At 36.5% G+C, this 16,864-nt stretch overlaps 1 protein-coding gene across 3 annotated transcripts in view; it reads left to right on the top strand.

Moving 5' to 3' along the window:
* Positions 1-16,864, top strand: part of ARID4B (AT-rich interaction domain 4B) — a 90,923-nt gene that overhangs the window by 38,703 nt on the left and 35,356 nt on the right. For 2 of the 3 annotated variants that reach the window (XM_075146468.1, XM_075146467.1), the window contains exons 7-12: positions 1,858-1,949; positions 4,212-4,350; positions 8,063-8,142; positions 9,506-9,579; positions 10,510-10,655; positions 16,472-16,544. In XM_075146468.1, coding sequence (XP_075002569.1) covers positions 1,858-1,949; positions 4,212-4,350; positions 8,063-8,142; positions 9,506-9,579; positions 10,510-10,655; positions 16,472-16,544 — 604 coding nt within the window. The remainder of the gene's footprint in view (positions 1-1,857; positions 1,950-4,211; positions 4,351-8,062; positions 8,143-9,505; positions 9,580-10,509; positions 10,656-16,471; positions 16,545-16,864) is intronic. The other variant, XM_075146469.1, reaches the window with a different exon arrangement.

Raw genomic sequence — 16,864 nt, 5'->3', positions numbered from 1 at the left:
GTTACCTGTTAATTTGAAGACAGTTATCAGTATTTTGAAGCTGGTTCATGTCTTAAAGGTGATTTGCATATTAAAGTATTCAGACATTAATAGCAAATTTCAAATAGTTGACATTTCAGAATGAGAGGTATTCCTTATTATTATGTAAGACAGTCTGGACTGATGGGCAGATTTATGTGAATGTGTTAGCTTATTGGAATGCTACTGAAGACGGGTTTTTTGGCTCTACATAAATATGCTTTATTATTGTAGTCAGCTGAGCTCGTTGCCTGCTAACTGCATTCTTGTGAAGGTTCAGATACCTTCTAGAATCCTAAGTTAGGATTAAACACATATAAAGAAGAGGGCCTAATTAGATACCTAAATCTGGATTCACATATAAATGCCATAAATTTAAAGCTCGTGTTGTTCATTCGATTAGCTCTTTGTTATTAATGATTAGCACTCCCGAAAATTAGGTTGCTTCTGTTCCATAAATACTAGTTTAATATGGTTTCAGGAGTATTACTTTATAGTAAGCAGGTTGAAAATTTTAGTCTATATGTATTGCTTTGCAACCTGTTTGGCTGAACGAGAGTTCAGATTATTTTGTCAGATTCAAAGAAACCTTACATTCAAGTGACTCCTACTTTTTATTCTATCGTCATTCTTACCGTCTTAGCTTTTGATGTCTTGCCAAAAGTCACTGATACGCAATTCAGTCACCAGCCCTCAATGAAATGCATGTTGTGCATTTCTAATAATTACCTCATGATTGCATAGCTACTCAGCAGGGAAAATTGCATCTCTAGTTTCTTTTGTAATTAGACCAGTGCCACACGATTGTCTTGTTCTGATGTTGCTTTAGCTTCATCTCTGACTTCCCAAGTGTGTGGGATCTTTTAGGGCGTCCACCACACTCAGAATGATCATGCATTTACTTTTAAAAGCCAGCTTTATTGTCTCTGTGTCCAGTTCTGTCTGGCACAGAATACTTCTGAGATTCTTGTTGGTGTTTCACGTTTAAAAAGTCATACATGACTCAGAAGTGTAATTTGGAGGACCATTTTTACTCTGGAAAGCTTTATGCCTTTTTTCAAAGAACAAGAATAAGTGTCTATACAAAAAACTGTGTACCAGGAGCCTTCAAATCTGGCATGGTTATCCTTTAAACAGAAAACAGCAGTCTTAGGGAAAGAAGATACTGCATGTCCATGAAGTCCTTTTGTTGATGCTTTAGCATTCTCCCTGAACAGAGAAAGTTTGTTCTTTCTCTCCTCCTCTTTTTGTTTTGATGATAATATAGTATCAATTAGCACCCTCTCAATTGTCAATATAGCAACCTCTTTAAAATGGTTTTAGAATCTTTCTCTCCCATATCAAATTACGAATTACTAACAAAAATACAATTAACTTGTCATTTTTGCTCCTACTGAGTTATCTTGCAGTTTCATTTCATAGAGGACCTTTGTTCATTTATAAGTAGATGATTGGGTGTTTAGTCTGATGACAGGACAGGCAGAAAATTCATCCTGTAGAGATGGAGTATCCCAGGTCAGCAGAATACCTGATACTTAATTCTATATGTGTGAATGGTCCAAAGGCAGGGCTTCTGGGAAGAATTGTCTATGTGTGTTGGATGAAAGTTAATTATTCAGAGGTGGGGAGAAAGTGTTGGAAAAAAACAAATCAAAACACATTACTTTTAAAAATTAAAGCAGTGACATCTCTGCTGTACTTCTGTATTTCTTTTGTAGTGAGAAAGTCTCTTTATTGACAAATATTACTTTAACCTGATTATACAAACTTACGGTTTGGAGAATAACTTACGCCAGGCTTTTTACATGTGTATGTGTATGTATTTTTTCATTTCAACAGACATTAGATCAGCTTCCACTCACAAATCCTGAACACTTTGGGACTCCTGTTATAGGAAAGAAAACAAACAGAGGAAGGAGATCCAATCATATGTAAGTTTAACATCTTTATATCTGTGCTGTCTGTATTCAATTCTGAAGCTTTCAGTGTGTGTGGAGCTTTATTAGTTGTGTGTTCAAGCTTCTCTTATTCAAAAAACAGGAAGCTGCATAAAAAGTGTTTATCACTCGGACAGAAAGTCAGTTTTACGTGTATTGTTGCATGCAAGAATTACAAATCTTCATGTAATCAGTATTTAAAATGGTACTGGATATAAGCAAGACGTTTTTTCTTGTTTTTCTTACTTAAGTAAGAAAAGTAAGTGGCATACCAAGTGGAAATGTGTTGTTAACCTATATTCAGAAGCTTCTCTGTAGTAGAATATTAGTATCATAAGTGTGTTGGACTCAATCTAAAACCATTATGCAGTCTTTGTCCAGGTGATACGAAGTCTGTGGAAGGTACTGGAATCCTCATGTAGACCTTTGGTTTCTCATTACAAGGTCTCTGAAGGGCTTTTACAAATAGGTGAACAGTATTATGGTTTGCAGCAAAGCTTATTGATAGAAAAATAAAGTTTAAGAGTAGTGACTTGATTTCCTAGGTGCCAAAATTCTTGGTAGTTGTGATCTTGAAAAACCAGTGTTAAATACTCCACTGACTGTTCTTCTTTGTTGTTCGTGGCTGGGTTTTTTTTGTGTGGACTTTTTGTGGGGCTTTTTTGTTTGTTTTGTTTTGTTTCTTGATTTAAAGTTCTGAGGTGGTAGTGGCTGGGGTGGGAAGGGAGTTTTCATGCTTGGGTTACCCTTTCACGCTCTGTCTTTTTGATAGCTTGAAATAAATATTGCCCTGTATATTTGAGTTACTATAAATTTACTCAGTTACTGATTTACTAATTTGTGATGTATTGAAGGAAAAAGATGGAACAAGCTGGCATACACCACAGAGAATGATTGCAGCATCCTTGGTGTCTGTGACTGGATTGTTGTCGTCTTTGTTCTCTAACTGTGCAGGACATTATTGTGGCAGAAACAACACACTTATCTTTATCTTATGGTTAATACTGACTGAACTGAGTAAAAAGACAAATTGCACAGATACTGGTATAACTGAGCTGGGTTGTAGTCTCTCTAAAATAGTCCTGGCTTTCTCTCTAGTCCTTGACTTCTTTCTCTTCCCGCAAGAGATTCTCAAACCCCAGAAAGCAGCCTTGAAAGACTGTATTTTAAAAGAAATCACTACTTTAAAAAAGGATGTTGAGGGAAAACAGTGCTTTATCAGCACTGCAAATGATGACATAAAATTAAGGTGGGGAAAATGAAACATAGTAATTCACCTTAGACTGTAAATCAGTTGTCTTTTGTTATACAAGTGCTAACTGCGAGTCTTCTGTTAAGATTGAACTTTGTACTCAAAAGTAGTTATGTGAAAAATGGAAGATAGCTTTTAAAATTCTGCTTGTTGTGCTCATTGGACACACTGTGTATTTTCTGGGAATTAACCTTCAAAGTGACTAGTAAAAAAATACATATCTAGAGAGAGCCAGGAGTGCTGATATTATTTTTTTTTTTTTTTTTAAATCAGTTGCAGGTAATTTTAGTTGGAGTAGTTTGGTACATTTTGATTCCCCATATGCTTAAAACCACATGCAAGTTTGTACTGGAACAGTCAAAACAATGAGCTAGAACCTTTTTAATCAAAATATATTTGCACCTTTGCCCATCTACTTACATTCCAACACTTTGTTCAATGTGAAATTGAAACAGTCATTGAAATGCTTCACTGCACATCTTTAAAGAACCGTTTCAGGATAAATAGACTTATTTTTCTCTTTGCTATTCATCTTCGTAGCTGATGTTTCTTCTTCAGAGATTTGTCCTCTCTCAAAATAGCTTTTTATTCTGTATGGCTGTTAAGTAAAAGCATAGAGATTAAGAGGAAAAACAACACAGTTTAGCTTAATGTTGGACCAAAACTACAACTGCACAGTATTTTTGAACAGTGCTTCACTAGGGCAGAATTCTTGTTTTGAATGTCCTGACAGTGCATTTCTATTCTTCCATGTGGATGCATAGTGGTGTTTTGTTTTGGTTTTTGCATGTGTAACATGTAGGTGTGCATTTCTGAGTTTGTAATGTTTGAGTTGTTGTTATAATATCCTTATAAATACTTCTATTTATTTTCATCCTAAAACACTTAACAGGCAACTGAAGTCACTATTATTTACACCTCTTTGCCAATTAGCTTTGGATCTCCTGTAATTATAATGGGCAAGTTTTGAATAGTTGAATTTTAAGTCTTTTTCTGTTGTTTAGTCCTGAAGAAGAATCTTCATCCTCTTCCAGCGATGAAGATGAAGATGATAGGAAGCAAAGTGACGAGTTATTAGGAAAAGTTGTGTGTGTGGATTGCTTCAGTGTGGATAAAAAGAAAGCTGTATGGTTTCCAGCTTTGGTAAGAGTCTATCTTTATTTTAATTTTGTAAAGTTTCATTCATTTTCTAGGCACCAAAGAAAGGTGGGTTTTTTTCATTTTTGATGGATTATTCTATATTTTTATTAGAACATAATGTTTCTTCAAATTGGACTGTATCGTAATAGTCAAAGGAAATATTATATATGTAAATATGTCTGTTTATAAAAACTGATTGCTAACATGGCTTTAGTTTTTCCAAACAGCCAGAGCTTGTTGACCTAATTCCAGCTCAACCGTGTGTTTAGTACTACTGAACGAAAATTTCAGGGCTTTTTTCCAAGGCTATTGCTTGTCATCTTTCTGAACTACCAAGTTTTATCAAGGAAGACAATATAAAGAAGTGCAAAGAGAGGGGAAGTTTAGTGGTTACGTAGATATTCTTTTTCTAGGTTCAATATAAACGCATTTGATAATAAAATCAAATATTTTTTGTTTGTTGCTATGGTAGGTAGAAGAGAATAGCCAATAAATTTCCTTTAAAATAACATTGTAGTCTTTTAGTACAAATATTTTCTATCTTCCTTTATTCTGGTTTGAAGACACTTTTTTACAAATAAACTTCTAATAAAATATCACTGTTAGCCTAAGGATTGCATATAGACTGACTGACACATTTGGAAATTAACATATTTCCATATGTGGTACCTTCTAGTACCATGCTTCTTAATTTTTATTTTATTATTAATTCTAAATCTTTGAATAATTTCTCCCTGGCAATGAAAGCTTAAAATGTTTATCTAATTTCAGGAAGACTTGTGCTCTGCTTTTGAAAAGGTGCCATACAGTAACATTTAATTCTTCTTAGTGTGTGCAATAGCTCTCAGTTGCAACTTTCTACTTGTCACCTCCTGTGTCTTGTAATGCAGTCCAGAGGCTTTCCAGCAGGACTTCTTTTGGAAAAGTTGGTGGGAGAGAATGAGTCATTGAAGTCTCTTTCACAACAAGGGAGAGGGCAGAATATACAGCAAGGAGATATCATCTTAATGACAGATAGCTTTAAGGGAGGTTTTCAGTAGTAGACAAGAAAATTGAGCTGTTTCTTTACTGAAAGCTGTCATCAAGATTGATGCAGTATTGCCTACCTCACAGTTGCACTCTAAGAAGCGGTCAGTTAGACTGGCTTGAGCTGTTTTATGTCGCACTGTTGGGTTAGCCCTTCTGGTCATGCACGTAACAGATAGCAGTTTCCATGGCAGCCTCTCTGGTAGGTATTACGCTTGCATGTGACTAATGTGCTGCTACTCAGGATAGCTGTGGGTCAGACCTTAAAGATTAACTGAATTGTTGCTTATTCTCCCAAGGTATACTGAAGATACACACTGTTATTTCTTTGGCTTTCATTTGGAGATTGGAATAGCTCATTCTTCATTGAAAGCTTCCTGCAATGAATGAGAAGCAGTGGGGGGATAGAGTTTGAGGGTGGAGCTCGTTAACTCTGAAATAGCTTATCCTAGATTAACTGTTATTTTAGTAATCAGGTTTATAGCTCTGCAAATAAACATCATATTGCATTTAATCTGAAAGGTTGTGCCAAAGAATAGGTTTATGCCCTAAATAGCCTTTTTTTTTTTTAATCCCCTCCCCTGTAGCTATGCCTCTCCATTCTTTTACCTCGTAAGCAGGTTACCTCTACTATATCAACAAAGTAATTTTATCTTATTACTGATAAATTTTGCTTTAGCTTTATTTTGTGCTAATTGTAATTATGTGAATAATGAAATGAAAATTCAGGTTTAATATGTTGAAGAATGTGTATCCTAGAATTACTTCGTTATTAATGATATTTTGTACAGATACGCTTTGTGTATGAGCACAGGGGACATTGTGCAAGTTTATTATGTGAAAAGAAGTTCAGGGATTAGTCTAAACCTTTACAGCAAATAACAGTTAAGATTAGTAGTGGAAACTGATTACTTTGGCTATCAGTCCTATAACCAGATAGCCTGTCACTTATAAGTGTAAAACTGTAGAAGTCTACATTTGGTATAAATTATTCTGAGGACTCAGTGATTGACTACATTGTTTTAATACTGCATGCATGGTGGTTTTTTTTTGTTTGTTTTGTTTTGGGTTTTTTTGGGGGGGTGGGTTGAAAGCAATGGCTAATTGGAATTGTAAAAAGGCCTGGCAGTTGTTCCTTATGTCAAAGAGTGTGATTTAGCAAGCCTTATAGCATTGCTTAGTTTTAATGTGTACTTAAAGGCTTTTGGAAGGTGCAATGAGGAAATCTGCATGCAGCACTTTCAGAAAATTGTGTTTACATAGGATCATCTCTCTCATCCTCCTGTGACTCCAGTGGAGTTTGTTCTGCAAGGAAATCGAGAAAACTTGATTCAGGCAAAATTGAGGTGATGTGCTTGATGTAAAGGCACTAGTTGAGGTTGTGGTAAGCTGTTTTCCAACCTCTGAATAGAGTTCTGACTACTAAGATCTTGATGCTTCTAGAAAACCAATAGCTAAAGCCAGAAGGGCCTTTTTCCCTCTTTAGAGAGCTAGGAGATTGCACCTGTCTGTTTCAAATGGAGGATAATAATCACTGTCTTTTACCTTGATATTAAAACACTGTTGCAAACTATATCTCAAACTGCATTTCAATTAGTAAATTGTAGTTTTGCAAAGTAATTTCTTTGGAGACTGTAGAATGCACTGAATTTGGAGAATTAGGCTGTTGAGTTTCATTTTTCTTCAGAAGCGTATTTAGCCTGTGCTCTGTGATATGCAACTCTGTTTCCAAATCAGATGCAGCTTTTGACTTTGCCTTCTAAAATGCTATATGGTGACCTATGTAAGGAGAAAAAAAACCTTTTGTCATGCAGTATCTTTATGTGTTTGGTGGAAAAAGTAGGATTGAAAGCAGTTGGTATAAGAGAGAAGAGGTATTTACCAGGACTAAATTAGGGCTGCAGTCATTTGCTGCTCCTCTGGGTTTCGTAGCAGCCAAAACTGTCTTAACTTTCAGGGAACTACACATCTTTTGAGAGAAGAGATATGAGTGATGGAGAGGGTTGCTTTTCTGTTCTATAACTCTGGAAATTCAATATGTGTATTTTATTAAATTCCTGAAGCTTTTTAATTAGCAACTCTTATACTAGTTTAACAAAACTTAAATAGCTTTTAAAATTGCAACAAATAATTAATATGTTGTCTCAGTGCTAGACTTGGTTGGTCTACTTCTTGAATTAAAGAACCTATCATAATACTTGTACTTGAGGCACTCTTCTCTCCTAGGTAGATAACTTATGAATCCTCCATTATAAAATTGCATTTCATAAATTCTGTATGCCTTTTTTTTTTGAAAATGTGGGTGATTACATCCTTGCAATTTCTGGAAGTTTTTCAGAAGAAGTCTCTAACTCAGGTGGCAGCACTTGGTGGAAGTTCTGTCCTTTTAGGATGAGGAGTAGAATAAGCTGTAGTGGCACGACAGGTACTTAACTTTTGTCACAATGCTGTTCTTACTTACGTCTCTGGCAGCAGCTGTCAGTTCCCTCCAGGAAGCGAGCATAAACTCACGCATTCAGTAATTTCAGGAGGTCGTCACTCCTGTGTTTTGAGGGATCTCAGTTGCTCTCACCTCAGTGTTGCTAAAGAGAAATGAACCCAAAAGGTTTTTGAGAAGCATTGGTATATACTATTACTCTCTTGTTTTTCCTTTTTCTCTCTAAACTTTGCATTTGTAATATCTTTGCAGGTGGTTTGTCCAGATTGTAGTGATGATATTGCAGTGAAAAAAGACAATATTCTCGTTCGCTCTTTCAAGGATGGCAAATTGTGAGTAGGAATGTAGAGGTTGATAATTGAATAAAATCTTTACCAGCCAAGTGAAATGTAGCATGAGATGTGTTGGGTAAAGTATTAATAACATCAGTAAGCTCAGTAAGTTTCTGCCAAGATTTTTCTAATGTTTAGAAAACTGTTAACAGCCTACATTGTGATGAAGTTAGTCTTCAACTTTGTCGTTATTAATAACGGGATGCATAAATCTATCTGTCTTAGTTTTAATGTCATTGCTACAATGGTGGCAAAAAAGCAGTATTTTGTGACTTCGAGAATGGCCTGAGACTCTTTCCTGCTCTGGTTGGAATAGAGCACTTCTTTTCAGAGACGTGGCCATAAGTTTATCGAGGTACAGAAAGGGGTGGGTGGGGGTGTGTGCATGCACGCATGTATACCACACGTACACAGAAATTCTCTTTCTTATTTTGAGGTAGTAAGGCATATGTTTATCTCAGTCTAGACTACAACTGCATATTCTCATGTTCTTTTCAAAGAGCTGTAATACTACTCAAAGTAGGAAAGAAAATAGAGAAACCTAGAAAACCAGACTCTATCGTATTTGCAATAGAATAAGGAACTCTGTGTTCTTAAACTCGTGTTGATCAGGGAGGGGGTTTGATGGATGACAATAGAATCCTTTTTTCTAGGTTTTAGTTTTTATTTAAAAAGTTGTAGCTGTTTATTCTGCTTGCTTCAATTTAACAGAATGCTTTTGTGGAAAGGATATTGAAATATTTAACGGTTTCATTGTGGTTTAATTACTTACTAAGTCTAGGCTATCGCTTTACCATAGTATAGTTATTCAGGCATTAGTGCACGTCACTGGAGAAACACACATAAGCATGTGTGCACACAAGCACATACCCCCCACCCCCCAAAGCTGCAGTTCAGATTTGCTTCGTTGGATATAGCTACAGTAGAAATTAAAAAGTGCTTGGTTCTTTCAATTGGAAGTCTTTCATTTCATACTGACAATTTACACAAATACTCATTTATGTTTTAAGCAAGGTAGGGTTTTGTTGTTTGTGGGTGAGTAGTTACTTGCTAAATTAACATGAGATTTTCATTAAGTAATATATATTTGGGAGATTCCAGAACTACCAGGTAATGCAAGAAGAATGCTTTCTTTAATATGCAGTGAATGCATATGATGGTCTGACCAAATTTATGTAGCAGTTTTGTTTTTAATCCACTGACTGACTAATACTGTACCAGACTTACACTATAGAATTGTCAAGATATACTTCATATGCTTCTTCTGTATGTTTAGTAAGTGTGCTATAGTCTTAGTGATAGCTCTGTATTATATTGTTAATTTAGCTTTAAAATATTTTTTTTAACTTTCTAAATTATCTAGTGTTTCTGTGCCAAGAAAAGATGTTCGAGAGATTAGTGAAACTTCACCAAAGCCTGATGCTTTGTTAAAACAAGGTAAAAATAACTTTCTATGAGAAAACATGAGTCTGTATTTACTTTGTTATGTAAATTGGACCAAATTTATGGTAGATTGATTCATGTCTTAAAAATGCAAAAATACAGGATCTTTTTCTTTAGTATGACATATTGAAGGAGAACACTTCTGAAAATCTAGAGGAACTTAAAAAACAAAAACAAAACAACCCACCCCCCCCCCAAACAACAACAAAAAAACCCAAAACCCAAACCAAAACAAAACCAACCCCCTCCCCCCCCCCCAAAAAAAAACCAACAAACAAAAACCTCCCACTCTACTGCACTTGTTTTAAATGTAGATAAGCCAAACAAAGGATATAATCCTACAGCTCACACTGACTTTATAGGTTATTTAGTATTCAGCCTTTTGTGTTAGACCTTCATAGAGTTGTTCTCACTGTAGTACCCCTAACAGTTACAAGTAAGTTGCCTTTATGCACTCTCAAGAAACTCGAATTGTGGATTCATTTGAAAGCTTAACTTTGTGTGGTCAAATTCTTAAAATTAGCTTGTGCTTATTTCTTCCTCCTTCTCATCCCTGTTCAATCTATGTAAACCACAGTGTAAACCTGTTGGAACAGGGGTTCTCTCAATTAAATTTTCATATATGCCCTAATACAGAAGATCCTTATTTGTGTCTATAGACACTAGCATGGTAATAATCCTAATAATAGCTCTGAATAATTTGATGTGCAGAGAACAGTAGGCCAATTTGGCTGGGTAGACAAATAAGGATGGACAACACGGGGGTTGTTTTTGAGGTTCTTTGAATTTGGGGGTAGAATTGTTAATTAGAAATCTGTCTTTCTTCTCCCCTTCTCCCCCCCACCCCCGACTATTTTTTTTGATTAAAACATTTGGTCAAACTGGTACTTCCTGCAGTGCTAACAAATGCTGGTCCTTTTACAGCTTTTGACCAAGCCCTTGAATTCCGTAAAAACAGAACTGTTCCTAGTAACTGGAAAACAGAATTGAAAGAAGACAGCTCCAGCAGTGAAGCTGAAGAAGAGGAAGAGGATGAAAAAGAAAAAGAGGATAACAGCAGTGAGGAAGAGGCAAGTGAAGTTAGTAAAGGGAATAGATACACAGCTGATAAAAATTAGCAAGACTGTAATATCTAAGTAGATCTTTTTAACATTTGGGAACATTTAACATGTTAACATAGGCAACATTGTTAACATAGACAACATTATTGCCTCTCAGCTTTCAAAATCTTTATTCAACAAAGATGAGTTAATATGAAAATAACAACTTGAAAATCTAACAAATATCTTTGAGTTACTAAGCAAAAAACATGTAGTCAAAAGGCTGAGTCATTAGGGACTAATGAAAAATAGAAATTAAAACGCAAAGGAAGATCCTGTTTTAGAATCTTTCCCATGTTGATCTTAATGCAGTGGCAGAAGGGGTTGCAGTACCTACTAGGGACTGAGCAGGATGAAGAAGGGTAGATATTGGTGTCTGCAGTCAATGCGTATTGTTTTTTCTAAAAGAAAAAAGGTTCCCTTTGCTTGGGTGTATTTCTAAATAGAACTTACCTGCTAGCTGTTAAAAGGTCTGGCTGTCTTCTAACTGGGAAGATCTGTGTAGCTAAAAAAATATTTAAGTTGTTTCTGATACAGGATATGTGGTGCTTAAATTATTTTTGATAACTTTAAAACAAAGATCTCTCTCTGTTTTCTTTGAAAACACCAGCAATTATGTCTTGCAACTGTATGTAAATCCAGACTGGCCTTTTCCTTGCACATGCTGTTTAGTATTGGAAGGCAAATGAGGTTTTTTTCACTGATGTGGAACTTCTGGTTTCTTAGGGTGATATTAATTCCTGGGCTATAATGTTAGTCATGGCCTAGATGGGTTTCCAGTTTGTATTTCACTCTCCCTCCAAATAAACAGTTGTTTGCCCTTCTATAATAATGCAATGTTGTAGAGTGCAGAAGGGTGTAGTTTCCCTCCATAGTTTGTCTTGCATCTGCTTTATTATATATTATGACAGTGTTGATTTATTTTTTTCCTTTGTCGGTATGGAGTGAGTTCTGTGCATGCTAACATCATGCTACTGTAAATAGCTGCTCACATAAATGATGATAAACTTTTCTCCTGGTTATAGAGTTGTTACCCCAGTACGTACCCGTGACTTGCCACACATTCCAAGCCACAGGGAAGTTTGCTACCTTTTACACAGGAGCTCCATCTGAGGAGGTAGCTCTAAGCTGTTACTGACCTGCGTTCTTGACATATTTGAAAAATAAACCAAACTAGGCTGGCATGGCCTTGCTGTTGTCTCCTCCTCTCTTGTGTCTCTGTTACCCTGTCCTCCTTCCCCTTTTACCTTACTCTTTCCTGCCCCCAAATTGCTATGCTAGGCCTACAGCTGTAGGTCCTCTTGTAAAGCAGATACTGCAAGTAGTTTGCACTGTTCTTTCTCTGCTTCTAGCTGTAGAAAATGGGGTTTACTGGTTTTGGAGTGGTGAAAAGTGAGATATTTTGTAATCTTTAGATAATTACCCAGAAATCTGAGTTGTTACACCTCTATTCCTGGTCTACTGAAGAATTGCTTCACTACAAGCTATCTATCTGGCTACCCTGATGTAAAGAAGCAAAAGAGCTTTCAATCAAGGCATTAGCCATGCAGTCCTCTTCCACCTTTATTCTCTCTTCTGTCTGCGAAGTATGGAGTCCCAACTCATGCTTCATTTTCTAATTATCTGTTCTTTCCTCCCAGCCTCCTGTCCAGAAAAAAATGAAGACAAGAGGAAAGAAGAAAATTAGTGGAAAGAACTTTATTTCACAGCTGGCTCTGAGGCTGGAAGAGGGGCTTTTGAATCTTTTTCTTCCTCTGTACCTTCTGGTGGTACTCAAAATCTGTATCTGTCCATTATCACTTTTTTTCTCACTAGGGTTTGAGAGCTGTTCTCTAATTTGTTATGCAACTGTCAGTAATGCAGTAGACTGAAATTCCCATCAATAGCGGAATTGTAAAGGAGAAACTGAACTGGTTTGAGTCTTAAATGGTTGTTAAGGTCTTTCTCAATACATCCTCCCCAGAGACTGTGGCTCTGCCATACCAGAAGATGATGTTCTATCTTTTATTCATTTCTTTATTTTAAGATTTGTTGGGAGACTGCGAAGGTGTGAAGTAAAAACTTTGCCACCTCTCCATGCTCATGAGTTCATTCTGCCTCTTCTTTAAGCTCACAGGAGATTGTCCAGCTCTGATCAAAAGTTATAAAGCCCAGTTTGCAAGGGGCTATGCTCTGCTTAGTATTTTGAGAAGCAAGGAGTGCTTCCTTGGGCTCAGCACAATTCCTGAACTTTCAGAGCAGGTTCATGTCCAGCCATGGACATGATGAATGTAGATAGATTTGTACCTATGCAGGTTGACATACAATCTTTGTATAGTAATCGTTCCCTCACTACTTTTAGGTGAAAAATTCAGTCTTTAACTACAGTGTTTGTAAATATTTGACCTTGTACCCTTTGTACACCTTCTTTCTAGCCCCTCTTAGTTGCATGTGATGTTGTATGAGCTAGTCTTTCCACGTGCTAGACATGAAGATCTCATCTTAGGCAAATATTTTGGGATTTACTGTGACATCTCCTGTGATAATTTCTTCTCCAGTATCCAATAATCCTGTTGAACTAGGATGTTTCTAAAACAGAAGCAAAATCTTTTTTTTCCTTTTTCTTTTCTTCTTCTCTCTCCTCAGTGGTCAATGGCATGTGTGCCTTCTCTCCACGCACCTTTGAGCAATTTCTGCAGCCTCCTCTTTTTTTTTTTTTTAATTAATTTGTGCCTATAACCTCCTGGCTATCAAGCACCATCTCTTCTCAAACAGGACCTGTGGGCCTGCTCTTGGGACTTTGTATTTTACCTGCAGGTTGTTCTAGTGCTTTTCAGGACATGAAAAATTCTCACTGGTGGCCCTCAGGCCACCTCAGGTCTGGTACTCATGAACCAGGGGGCAAAAAAAAACCCAAAACCAACCCCAAAAAACCTCTTACATATGTCACTGCAGGCTTCATATATAGATGCTCCTATCCTATATATATTCACATGCACTCCTATAGATATATAAATGCTCCTATATATATCTCACATATCTATATAGATCTATAGATGCTCCTATCCTATATAGATAGGAGTTGACATGCAAACCCCCTCTACTTCTCTTCTAAGAACAGAAGATGGAGTTGCCCTTTTTTTTTTCCTTTCTTTTTTTTTCCCCAAATGGAAGAGACTGGAAAATGGCCTTCTTTTCCTGTACTAAATCTGACAGTAGGTAAAAGAGTTAACAAAGACCCTCTCTTCTAGTGCTGGGCTATAATACTGTGTGAATTTCATGTGTTGCCAAAAGCATGTTGCTGCTTTTCTGGATTTCATTATCATACATATAAGCCACTTTCTTTTACCTTTGTGACATTAGAGACTGCAGAGTGACCTGCTAGCACTATGGTTGCCTAATTTAGAAATAAGCAAAGATGGCAGAGTATGACATGCCTGCTTCAAACCATTGTCTAGGAAACCTTGTTATTTAAGAGATTCTGTAAATGTTCGGAGATTACTAACAGATATTATTATCATAGTATAATATGTACTGATTTTGTAGAGATTCTGAGAAAGTGAAAATGCTTTTCAGAGGCATGCAAGGTCTTAAGCTTTCGCCCTTATTACACTTTCTTATAAAGTTGGTTTGGTCTCTCCTGAGAAAATTAATAAGGAGTATCCACTTGCCATTCTGGCACCTCTGTGGATTATCACGTTTGAGACGTAAGAGTATTCTTCAGGCATTGGATCTTATGGTGAGGAAGGAGTGGCAGTGTTTTATTCGGCCTCTTCATCATCTTTATTTTAGTTTCCCTAATATTTAAAAAGCATATTCCTTCTTAAAAGCTTTGTTGGGTTTCCTGAAGGTTTAGTTCAATCACACACCCACACCCACCCATCCACCCCTCCTCCCCCGATGCCCTGTGGGACCATTTTCTTATGGCAAGTGTTCTCTTGTTGGTGAGGAACATGAGAAACCCAAGTAGGTGCTCATGATCTCTTTGCCATCATCTAGTGTGTGCTGGTAAAAGTCCTTTCCAAATACCTGCCATGTGAGATTAAAACAAACAAAAACGAACTCTAAAACTGTATTGATTCCACTCAAGTCACTTGTTTTCTATGGTCGTGTTCAAGTTTTATGATTGCAGGCTGAATCCTTTGCTTGCTAGCAGTGTTTCCTTTACCACCTTTGCCTGTGAAATGTGAATGTTCTTAACCAGGCATTTGTCTGTACTATATGCAGGGCTGCAGCATCACCTCATACTATAGGTGAAGAATTGCTAGATTGCCTGATTTCTGATGCCCCTGCCCTGTGAGAATGTATTTAGTATACTGGTTGCAGTTCTCTACCCAGCCTGTCCTTCTTGCTCATTGAAGTAGCCTGCTCTGAGCTCTGCTGGTATACTAGGTATCAGATAGATGCTCATCATGTAATGCCCCTTGCAGAAACTTTCCTCTTGCATTGCCGTTGCAAGACTGTGGAATATTTTCATTGCATTTCTGTTGATAATTATACCTAAATGACAACTGTTTCAGCATATTGTGAATACTGGTTCTTCGGTTTTTGCCTGTTTGCTCTGATATGTCCTCCAAGTGCATTTAATGGAGAAAGGGAAGTATAGAATAAGAAAAAAAAAAACCTACTCACTGGTAATAATTGTAGCCTTCCTTGACCTTATTTTCATCCATCTCTATTAAATAGCTTCAGCAGATGTTGTGGGGGGCGTTTTTGGTTTTTGTTTTGTTTTTTTTTCTTATTGTGTTTAATAATAATACTCTGTTTCTATTGATTTCTCAACTCTCTTGCTATAAAGACAATATGTTTTGTCCCCTTGCTTCAGGGTAGGTGAAGCTTTAATATTTAGTACAAGGAGACTGTTGAAGAATGGAAAAGATAAACATGGAATGAAAATACACTGAAGAAAAACAATTTATTTTAGATTTACTGAATAACTTTTATTAGCTATTTTTGGAAACTTTACAGATAGTATTAAAAAAGTACGCAGAAAACTAATCAACTATATTCGGCGTATTGTTTTGAAGTAGCTTAGTCATCAGAATTTCTTATGAATTCTGGTTATACTAATACCTTACTGCTTGTGGTTGTGGCAAGTTGCATTTCGTAAGGAAATTATGAGGTGTTATAAAATAAGCCATAGTGCTTTGTTATGAAACTCCACTGTTTATTAGTCTAAGTGAATCTAATACAAAGGTTTATTAGTGCAATGAACTGAACATCCGAAATATCCATTGCTATTTCAGTTCTGGGATTGATCCTGCTCACCACACGTTCAGCCGGTACCCCAGTGCCATTGGCTGTGGTTTGCCAGTACTGTGGATTAGAACTCCTGAGAAAGTGCAAGCACCATTCTCTCTTTCACTTCATCCCTGAAAGCAACATAATGTGTCCAGGCATCAAGGAGTCACTTAAATGCAGTAGAAATAGACCTGAGATTTCTGATGTAATCTCTTGATCATTAATAGTGGTGTCTCCCAGACTTTCTGCGTAAATGGACAAAATTGAGAATACATCTTGACTTATGATATCACTTATGAGACTTCAGTGATCAATCAAAAATCCAATTTCAATGTGTCTTTACAGTTACTGTTTTATATATTTTGAAAAACCCTTTGTAGTTTGTAAAACTTATTTCCATGTGGCATAGCACTGAGAGCATGTGTCTCTTTGTATAGTATCCTGGTGCTGACTACGCTAAAACAAACTTGAACATCTGAACCTAAATTATCATTACTGTATGTTTCTTAATGAAGGACTGTAACTTAAAATGGTGATAATTTTCTTGTGTGCGTTACTTTAAACAGGAGGAAATAGAGCCATTTCCCGAAGAACGAGAGAACTTTCTTCAGCAGTTATACAAGTTCATGGAAGACAGAGGTAGGAATTTCAATCTTTGACTTGCAGAAGCTGAAGGTAGATGTATTGCTTAGCAGTACTTAAAAGAATTGAGTCTGTAAACTAGTAGTGCTTTGCAGTTCAGTTTTGGGTACAGTGAGACTGTATTCATCACTTCTGACTTCCCAGCTATTTAGAAAAGTCTGTCACTTGACTCTTCTCCTAAAATACAGTCACTTATTCCTGCTTTCAGAAATAAATGGATAGTACCTCATATATGCTAGTATATTTTCTACTGTGTACTTACAGTGTGTATAATCAAACATTTAATATCCTTGTTCATATTAATGTATATGCTCTGT

This window comes from Calonectris borealis, chromosome 3 (genome assembly GCF_964195595.1).
Source record: "Calonectris borealis chromosome 3, bCalBor7.hap1.2, whole genome shotgun sequence".
In the NCBI taxonomy this organism is placed as follows: domain Eukaryota; kingdom Metazoa; phylum Chordata; class Aves; order Procellariiformes; family Procellariidae; genus Calonectris; species Calonectris borealis.
The sequence above is the reverse complement of the archived record's forward strand: the minus strand, read 5'-3'. Positions and strand labels throughout refer to the sequence as shown.